General features: G+C 39.9%; 1 protein-coding gene across 2 annotated transcripts; it reads right to left on the minus strand.

The window, feature by feature from the left end:
- Positions 1-1,393: 1,393 nt before the first annotated feature.
- IL17A (interleukin 17A) lies at positions 1,394-4,424 on the minus strand. 2 transcript variants are annotated; one of them, XM_059699649.1, is made up of 3 exons: positions 4,398-4,424; positions 3,103-3,302; positions 1,394-1,631 (listed from the first exon to the last, which is right to left on the minus strand). In XM_059699649.1, exons 1-3 carry the CDS (start codon positions 4,422-4,424, stop codon positions 1,394-1,396), a joined length of 465 nt encoding a protein of 154 aa, XP_059555632.1. The 2 variants fall into 2 exon arrangements, with proteins under 2 accessions (XP_059555632.1, XP_059555631.1); XM_059699648.1 differs by having other exon boundaries at positions 3,103-3,308.
- Positions 4,425-10,522: the final 6,098 nt, after the last annotated feature.

Consider the following 10,522-nt stretch of genomic DNA (forward strand, 5'->3'; position numbering starts at 1 on the left):
GGAACCAGCCTGAGGACTTCCAGGGGCCTGAGAAGTAGGGCAAGACAGCATGTTGGGCCACAGCATGGAAAAAATGGTTGACTCGAAACTTGAAACTAGTCTGGAATTGAATGTGATTCAGTTTTTATTTTACTTGGACTGAACTTTTCTCATACTTCAAGTTTGTTTTGCCTCAGTGGCTCTTCTCTGTGTCCTGGGATGCATTGGAACAGAGGCTCAGAAAAGGAGTGGTCATCCTAGGGATGTGGTCAGAGGAAGAGAAGAATGTTTCTAGATCTCTGGTTGGCATTTATCTTCAAAAGAAGCCTGAGTTTGAGGAGAGACTGACTATTCTAGTCTGAATACTATGTCTTCTCCCAGAACTTTCCCCTTCCTGTCAGACCTCAGGGCCCATTTTGGGGAGGGTTCCTCCTTTTTCCTGTATGATTTTTAATAACAACATGCCATTTTCCCAGGGCCATCATTTTATTTACTTAATTCATTTTGGAATGCTTGTGTTCGCAGCATTGGTTAATACTATGAGAAGCTGGTCCCTTAATGTCTCGAAGGCATGTAAAACTGAGAACTTAGACTTGTTTGGGTCCAGGGTATTGTTACTCAAAGGCATACTTTGTTTTGCTCTCAAATTTGCATTCTTTTTCAAATACGGAAAAGCTGGCCAAAGTACTTTTAATGAGAAAGAATAAGAAAACAAATTTTCTTCCCAAACTTTATTATTATAAATTGTTTTTATTATAAGGGTTTAACAGAGCAGAGAATTAGACTTGCTGTCTCTTGTGAGACCTCAACAATTTAAAAAATTAAATTAATAAATATGAAATTAGGTATAATCTTTTTTCCCCCAGCCATGTTATGCACTCCTAAGAAACAAAGAGGAGAAAATCCTGTATCTATATGTAGTACAAACTCAGAAATTTTCACCTGCCATTTATTTCTATCTAGGATTTTCTAGGCAGAACAATCACACTATTTCACCTTTCTCTAAAGACTTAACAAACATAAATAGATCCATAAATAGCCATATAAATATAGGTTTTACCTTTTAAATAATAAAATTTCCAAGTTTGGAATACTGTCTTCTTAAAAAAAAATAAAATAAAATGAGGCCTGTAACTCATTAAAATGGAATCTTACACCCCAGAATTGTCTCAGGGCCTTTTAAATACATAAATAACTTAAAGCCCTTAGAAAAGCAAGTAAGAAGCAAAATTGTACTCAGTTTAAACCTTCCTTCTTGGGGAGATGGAAAGATGATTCAAAGTCAATCTCTAAATCCAAGTGTTATCTATGAAATTTCAGTTGAATGAACTCATTTAAGAAGTCAGAAATGGGACTAGGTCTCCTCCCCAGAAAGCCTAACAGATTCAGAGAGCTGGGATCAGACTGGAAACTCTTAAGCCACGTGGTTGACAATGGGGGTGACACAGGTGCAGCCCACAGTGACGAGTATCTTCTCCAGCTGGAAGGAGTGGGGGCAGTGCCGAGGCTCCCTGCGCAAGACCAGGATCTCCTGCTGGATGGGGACGGAGTTCAGGTGGTGGTCGATCTTCCCTTCAGGATTGACGCAGAACAAGTTGCGGCACTTTGCCTCCCAGATCACTGAGGGATATCTCTCAGGGTCCTCATTGCGGCTACAGGGAGAGACAAAAGCCAGGAGGAAAGTGAATTCCTGGTAAAGCAGGAAGGAAATCAAACAGGAATAATTGAAGGAAGACAAATTCAGAGGATGACAAACTATAGTCATTGCACATTCTCTAAGGGCTGTTAGTCTGAAAAAGAAGTAGTTTCAGGAAAACCAGGGGTGGATTTTTAAGCACATGAAATATTATGGAGAAAAGACAATGATCTTCAAATCTCTTTGAAAACTGAACAAAGATGACTGAGACTATAGAAGGGATTTAAGTTTGACATGAGGATACTTTTATTAGGGTACATTCGATAGATGGATAAAGACCAAGGGAATCATCTAGGAATAAAATAGTTGTTAATCTGACTTAATGAAGTTTGAACATGGAATGCATCAAAATTTTATCTGACAACACATTCCTGGAACAGAGCCCAGAGCTGATTAGAAGGGCTAGAAACAAAAGTTTAAGCCACTCTATAACCCTTAATTCCCTCTCTCCTCCAGCTGAGTTGATGACTTCCTCTGATTTTTTTTAAATTTATTTTTTAAAATAGGTTTTTATTGATTTTAGAGATAGAGAAGGGAGAGAGATAAAGAGATAAAAACATTAATGAGAAAGAAACATCAATTGGCTGCCTCCTACACACCCCCTACTGGGGATCGAGCCTGAAACCCCTACATGTGCCCTGACAAGGAATCAAATCAGTGACCTCTTAGTTCATCGTCCACCCTGAACAACTAAGTCATACCAAGCTGGCTGCTTTGAATTTTAATTGATGTACTTAAACTATTCTTAGTAATTGGAAGAGGAGAAAAAACTCCACAGTCAGGTGAATCTGTAGGTGCTGCATAATTGAGGCTTATTTGCATAAAATCAAATTATCAGAATATATTTTTAAATTTAATTCTTCATGGGGGTCTAAATACTAGATGTATTAAGGACACATGAAATATAGATCTGTTGGGATGTAGACCAAGGCTATCTAACCTAAAAAGGTATGGCAATACCCAAGATGATACTTCTTCCTCCACTGAGACTCAAGCTATATTTTCCAAGTTCTAATAAGACAAAAAAAGTGCATACAAATACCCATTAATTACCAGTAATTTACAAGAAATCTTCTCAATGGAGACCCTTGTAAAGAAAGAGAATTCAAGCATTAATCCCTAAGATTAAATAAAAAATAGACTTGGGGTATCATAAATATTAAAATGTAGATAACACAAATTGGGGTGAGTTTTTGGTGTCAGTGACAACGAAATCTAATAGGATGGGTATTGGGGGTGGGGTCGTCTTGTGCTCTAGCAAATAAGTTTGTAGAATGAAGGTTTGAGAACCATTGTTTTGCACAATGGCCCTTCCAGGTTTGACTGATGATTCTGAGTGAGTAAAATTTTCCCTCCAAGTGATTTAACTGGCAGTCTGATGCATAAAATGTAGAAGAAAACAGGTTTTATCTAAGGCCCTTACGTACTGGAGGTTCCAAGGTGAGGTGGACCGTTTGTAGTAATCTGAGGTCCTTCTAGAATTTTCATTCCGATTAAGGATGTTTAGGTTGACTCTCACGCTCTGAGGGAAGTTCTTGTCCTCAGTATTTGGGCATTCTCGATTTCGTGGAATTACTCTTGCTGCCTTCACTATAGCCACCAGACTCAGCAGCAGTAGTAGTAGTGACTGGAACTGAATGGGAAAGGAGAAAGAGAGGTGGGAGATTGGATTAGTAAATGGTTTTTGTTAACAAATTGTGATAACAATTGTATTGCTAATCATAGACAACATACTATATTCCAGGCCAATCTATTCTAAATTTTCAGATCAGTTAAATAAAAACCTGGCTAGGTGACTACAATAATAAGACCACAGAGTTTTTACCAGTTCTAAACATTCATATTTTGAATTAGGAAAGGCACATCATTTATTGGCTGGCGCTAATTTTAGTAAAAATGACAAGTCATCATACTGTCCGTACCTCCGTCACTGCCAGGTCATTGGGATAATATTGACCTTGATTTTGAGGAGGAAATGTCTTCCTGTGCCTTGGTGCTCTGTCTGGTCATTGTGTGAAACCCTGTGTGAAGGCAAATGTGCCCTTAAGAAACGGCCATAGAAAATCCAGGTGGTATCAGTATTCGTACTAGAAATGCTGTTAGCACCATTGGCAAGCAGCCAGCCAAAAACTGGATTTTCCTTATGTTTCCTTAGGTATATTTTACAGTTTTCTAAATTTACGTATATTGATTCTATAATCAAATTACATTTCAAAAGAGAGATTTTAAGAATATAAAAACCATTTACTCTAAACCACAGTTATACTGTATCTGATGATAATAAATGGGTTTGGTGAACCAAGACTGTAGTATAATAATAGGATAATGGAAAGAAAAGTTATTGCCACAAGTAATTAAATCCTCAAGGATTGTGATCCATTTTATTTTGGATTAAAGAAAAATGCTGTGGGATAATTATATTAAATCACTTGTACTCAGAAGAGTAGATTTTCAATAAACATTCTTTCTTACTGCACGGCATTATTTGACACTTCTTTGTATGATTTAGCCCCAATATAGCTATCTTTCAGTTTTAATCTCATCTTTCAAACTGATGAGTACCAGTTCTTGAACATGCTATACAATGACAAGTATCTACCAAAGCTTTCATTTCCTATTCTACATGATCTCCATAGTCAGAATCCAGAATTTCATGCCCAAGGTCCAGAAGTATCATCTGGTCCAAATCAATAAGAGCATTGCACGTTAGTGCAGGACTCACCATGGAGGAAGTTCTCACAGAAGCCATTGTAGTTTCTCTTGATTCACTGGAGATGGATGAGCTTGTGCCTGCTGTGAGATGGATGAAGTGTTGCACTATCTTCTCTCTTTTTATAGGACTTTGATCCTTCTGTGGTCACTTACGTTGGCGTGTCAGGGTGACACCATTTTGGTTAAATGTTCCATCCACATGTGAGTTCAGAGAAAAACCTCCTTTTCATAGAGAATAATACCTGCTTCATATCATGAAGGAAAATTGGAAGGACAGAAATTTATGTTTCTAAAGACTATTTCCTCTCTTCATTCTTCAAGGAACTATTAGTCAGCAAAGCTGAGTAAAGGTGCTCTACTTATGAGCTGATATTAATTCATTTATGGGCATATATGAAGCTTCTATAAGAGCTATGCTTTATTTTAATGGCTCATAGGAAAATACAAGTTTGACATAATGTTCAAGTTTTCTAGTGTCATGCAACTTGATTTTCCATTTGATAATTCCTTTCCTTATCATATTCCTTAACTGATGTTATAAAGGCCATTTTAGAAACTACTCAGAATCTCACCATATAAACAAACAAAAAATAAATAAATAGTTTAATGATGTAGAATATATCATTTTATTGAATTGACACCTGCTTTGTTGAATGTTTATTCTGTTAAGGAACTAATACCTAGCTTCAAGAGACATGAGATTTAGGATTAAAAATATGTCTAACAAGCAACTTGTTAACTCATGCAGTTCCTCAGGAGGAATGAGTTGGAGGTGGAGGGAGGAGATATAGACAGGCAATGGAAGGAATTGGAAATGTAGAGATTGGAGAAATGTGATGGAGGTAGAGCAAAAGAGGGTAATGAATAGAAGAGAATGACAAATATAAGAAGGAAGAGGAGGAATGAAAGAGATAAGCAGCTAAGAGAGAAGGATATGGTTTTCTCTTTCCTTTTCTGTCCATTGTTTAAGTGAGATGAACTTTGATTTCAGGTCTTTGAGAATAGTTCCACCTTAGGAACTCTGAGGACCAGCTCAAGGATGATAAAGATGATGGGTGAGTGGATATAGATGTGGTTGGCCACTTATTACCTTCTCTCTGTCCCTTCTCCTCAGTGAGGTGAACATGGCTCCCATGTCCTCTCAGCTGGTATCTAATATTATTTATGAGGATAATATCTCATATAATTCAGGAGTCTAACTAGCAGTTCTACCTCAACAATTAGGATATATAAGAAGTTGGCTAAATCTTGGGTGTGTTCGTCCTGAGATGCATTCCTCCTTGTCCTGATCTACTCTATCTCAGAAAACTGACCCTTCAAGCTGCTTTCTCAGACTCCCTGGTCAGCTGGCTTTTAGCTGTGTTCAGCCAGAAGGATATTTAATCAGAGGGAAGGAAAGTGGGAGAGGAGAGAAGGAAGGGGATGGATATAAGGGGCTTCCTCACTATCTCCTAGAGCACTGCTAACTCCTTTTGTGGGATGGTAGTAGCCTCTTGCTGATGCCAATCTCAATCAGTTCCTTGCATTAAATTTCCTCTTTTGCAAATGCCTAAAGTGACTTCTGCTTTACTGGCTAGACTGTGTCTTGACTGATTAGTGAGGAAGGCCACGAGCAGCTGACTCTCAGGGGTGATGGTAGATGATCTTGATGGCAAAGCAGATTCCGATGGAAAAGAAAGTAAATTGCAGCCTCTCATGATTCCCCTAGTTCTGGTGTTGACATCACTATCTATCCTTGAAGACATGGAGTCACTATGAGCTCTCCTGTCCCTCCTCTCCCTTGATCAGGTAACAATCTTAGAAGCTGCCGTGTCTCTCATATCTGTTACCTATTCCCAGGCTTACTACCATTCCCTAACTTACACTGTTATCCACTTGGACTGTTTTAATAGCCACCTTTGCTCTTCCCAATTGCTGCCTTCCACCCACCTTCGACATTTCTGCAATAATGATTCTCAACGCATGGCTTTGATTGTGCCTTCATGTCCCGTTAGTTTGTTTACAGTACAAAATACAAAACCCTTAGCATTTGAATTGGTATTTGAGTTACCATTTGAGGTATGCAACCTTTCTAGCTTCACCTCCTATCATGATCCATGACCTGGGATCATGGGTCCTGATTACCCTCCTTCTAATGCCCATACAGCTTTTGTTAAGGTACTGTCTCTGAAATGCCCTTCCCCATCCTCAGTTTATCAAAATGCTACTTGGCCTTCCAGGTCCTGTTCAAATGTCTTTTATATCTGGAAGTCTCTCCTGATTATTTTAGTTGGAATGAGCAGCTCCCATAACATGTAGCTTATATCTCCCTCCCTAGTACTTTTGCTTCATTTATTTAGTAGGAAAAAGTATGTTTAAGATATACGTCTATTTCCATTTTTAGATTTTACTGTAATCCTTCAAAGCCAGTGTGTTGTTCATCTTTGTAACTCCCGAGGTGCCTAATGTCAAGCTTCATGCAACAAAGGTCTTCACAGATTGCTTTCATGTTGTTGATTTCTCTGTGATATCCAGCTGTTTGTGCATATTTCTAGTGTATTGCATGGTATTTGTTTACATATCTGATTTCACTTTATTTTTTGCTAGACTGGGAGCTACCTAGAGAGAGGTAGCCGTCTTATTAGTCTTTGTATCACCTCACATAATGTCTAATAAATTGTAACTGCTCAATATTTTTTACTGATTGACAGTATGAATAATGTTATTTGGGTAGTTCAGAATCTTGAATATTCTTTTTGGAATCCACTTGCATTCCAATGACTATATTGAGTATTGTAATGTCTTGACTCTCTATCCTGGCCACTTTAAAAGTAGTGTGACAAAGTTTTAGTCTATTTTGGACCATCTGTAGTGGAGAAAAGAGTTCCTTGTTGTTGCTTTCTGACAAGGATGAGGTGGAAGAGAATGTGTTTGCTACCAGTTCTTTTGATTGATGGCTAAGGGGGAAAAGCTGACTCTAGCTGATCTGCCTGTGCTTGCCTTCCATGCCAATGAAATCTAGCCTGTGTTCCATACTTTGAAATATCAAACCTTGCTTTAAAATAAGAATGGAGAAATAAGGCGGGTTTTCACAAAAGTGTAAAAATGATAATATTGAAGTGGCGGTCAAAGCTGGCTGTGTTCTCTCTGGAGTAGGACTAGTTTCCCAGATGCACACTTGAGCTGGACACCTGTTCCTTCTGGAGGAATAGTCAGAAACAGAAAGAGGGTGTGGGGCTCTTCCTCTGAGTCTGTCTACAGAGACAGCTGGCTCAGGTTTGGGTCCCAGTCTGCTAAGAAAGAAGGAATGCTGGATTAAAAATTAGGGTGTCTAGAACACTGGATGAGAGGGCACTTTTGTTTTCATTGTAGATCTGCCATTAACTACCCATGACCTTGGGTACTTCATGTTTTTGAGGCTCAGTTTCCCTCTTTATAAAATGAGTTTTTGAATTTTGAGTGTTTTAGTCAAGATGGTGAAGTAGGTGGCAGCTGTACTTACCTCCTCCCATGACCACATCAACATTACAACTAAATTATAGAAAAATCAACCTGGAGAATTATATGAAGACTAGCTTAAAAGAAGTCTTATCACAGAATATAAAAAAGAAGCCACATTGAGACTGGCAGAAGATGCTTATCTGGCTGGCCCTGCACCCATGTGTGGTGGTTGAGAATCAGAAGGAAATATCTCAACTATAGAGGTCTCCCCTGAGTAGTGAGGGGACTCAGTCCAATACCAGGCTCCACACCATGAAGCACCAGTGTTAGAAAGAGGGCCCTCACAGCATCTGGCTGATAAATCAGCAAAGATTCTGTCTATCTGTATAAGATGGCTGTTGGAAACCCAAGGGTCCCCGTAATGGGCTCATGCACAGATTCACTTGCTTACAGTCATTCACCTTGGGCTCCATTGAAGGGATAACAGCTAGGGGGTGTGCCAGAGACACACAGGGAGAAACTGAGTTGTATAGCTTCAGGGCAAGGGCTGGATGAACAGCTGCCATTATCTGAGCCCCCCCCCCCCAACACAGCCAAACCTGAATCTGCATTAGCCTAGTGAACACCACTTGAGTGTTGCCTAAGGCTTTTTTAGCGGCTGAGCCTTATGGAAAACCAGCAGGTGGTGGCAGGCCTCAGGGATCCCTTTTTTTGTTTTGTTTTGGTTAATCCTCACCTAAGGAAACTTTTTCATTAATTTTTAGAGAGAGAAGAAGGGAGAGTGAGAGACAGAGAGAGAAACATCAATGTGAGAGAGACACATCGATTGGTTGCCTCCACATGTGACCCAACCAGATTGGGGATCCAGCCTGCAACCGAAGTACATGCCCTTGACTTGAATCGAACCTGGGACCGACCCTTCATCCCATGGGCTGATGCTCTATCCACTGATCAAAACCAGCTAGGACTCAGGGATCCCTTTTGCTGAGCAGCCCCAGGACTGATATTGGTGGCAGCTGGCACATTGGTTCACAGTGTTACCTTTCCCGTATGCCTCCAGGCCTATCACAGGAAGCAACCAACTGCATTCACTTTGTAGCTCCTACCAGGTAGCGCCAGGCAGCAACTAACCTTGGCCTGAACTGAAACTTCTCCCAAGAGGCCCCAGAACCAATACATCCGGTGGCGAGCTTCAAACCATAACAGAGCACCAGCTAATTAGCTTCATAAGCAGCCCACTCAAAGGGAGGTCTCAGCGGGCACCAGAACCTGCTGGGCAAATTCCATTCTGTGGGGTCAATCCCTACTCAGTGGCTCATATGCTGTGGCCATGGAAAATTCTCACAGCTAGCCTGAGGGACAAACCTAACCACTGATGTGCCAGTAGCAATCAAGGCTCAGCTACAACAGGAGGGCGCACACAGCCCACACAAAAGACACTGCTGGAGCACTTAAGTCAGTGGATCAGAGAGGCTAAACCAGAGAGCTGCCAGGACACAGACTAGATAAGGCTACCCTGCTAAGACTGGGAGACATAACAAATCTACCTAATGCATAGAAATAAACACAACGAAGTAGCAAGAATTGGGAGACAAACAATCCCAAGTGAAAGAACAGAACAAAAATTCAGAAAAAGAACTAAATTAAGATTGCTGTTAAAAAAAGAAAAAGAAAAGAAGACTCGCCGGTGTGGCTCAATAGTTGAGCATCAGCCCATGAACCAAGAGGTCATAGGTTCGATTCCCAGTCAGGGTACAGGCCCCGGTTTCTGGCTCAATCCCCAGCAGGGGGCATGCAGAAGGCAGCTGATAGATATTTCTCACTCATTGATGTTTCTACCTCTCTCTCCCTCTCCCTTCCTTTCACTCTAAAATAAATGAAAACATGAATAAAAAATAAATAAATAATCTAATTAAAATATTTTTTTTTTGCTTAGGCAGTGTTATGATTGATATACTACTATATTTTTATTTCTATTCTACAGACTTTAAGAAATACCTTTATTGTTGGAAGTATTACATGTATTTCCTCGCCCCCCCCCCCCATTGAGCCCCTCTAGCCTGCCCCCTCCTCTCTGTCCCAGGGGGAGGTACTGTACCATCATCAGTGATTAATTTAAAGCCAATGGCCAATTCAGAGAAGTGAATGACATTTTATTTAATGCTGTGCACATCACCAGTAAGACTCCTTTACTCTTGTTTTTGCTCTAACATAGGGTGGTAATGAGTAGCAGAGAATTCTCTTGGGGCTGACATTTTGAAAATAGGCCAGCATACAAGAAGCAATGTCAGATGCTTAAATGGAAGACATGAAATTAAGTGGGGGAGAATGTTTGCAATAGAGAGTCATGTAGAAGGCCTTGGGGAACTGATAAATCAGGATTTTACTGAGATCCAGATTTAGATCCAATTTATCGAGATCTAGATCATCTACCTCCAACTTCAACATGTTAGTGACATTATGTACCAGAGGCTCAGCCCTGAGATTCAAGCTGTTGCCTTGAAAGAATGAGGGTTGATGAAGAGCCTCTCTGAACAGCTCGTTTGAGTAACTGATTTTTTTCTTCTACTACATGTTTTTTATGCTGCCTTTACCTAATCCAGACTAAGTTATTTTTACCTGATAGGATCATATCACAAAACTGTTTGGACTTCTTTAAAAAACATACCTAACCTATATGGTCAAAAGGATATTGAACAGCTATTACATTATGTG

Source organism: Myotis daubentonii, chromosome 6 (assembly GCF_963259705.1).
Source record: "Myotis daubentonii chromosome 6, mMyoDau2.1, whole genome shotgun sequence".
NCBI lineage: Eukaryota > Metazoa > Chordata > Mammalia > Chiroptera > Vespertilionidae > Myotis > Myotis daubentonii.

Excerpts from the sequence above, each read along its gene's own strand:
- IL17A (XM_059699648.1), bottom strand. The coding sequence starts at position 4,424 with ATGGCTTCTGTGAGAACTTCCTCCATG. Across the intron at positions 3,309-4,397 it reads CTGTGAGAACTTCCTCCATG|TTCCAGTCACTACTACTACT; the intron begins GTGAGTCCTGCA and ends TTTCCCATTCAG. Across the intron at positions 1,632-3,102 it reads ACCTCACCTTGGAACCTCCA|CCGCAATGAGGACCCTGAGA; the intron begins GTACGTAAGGGC and ends CTCTCCCTGTAG.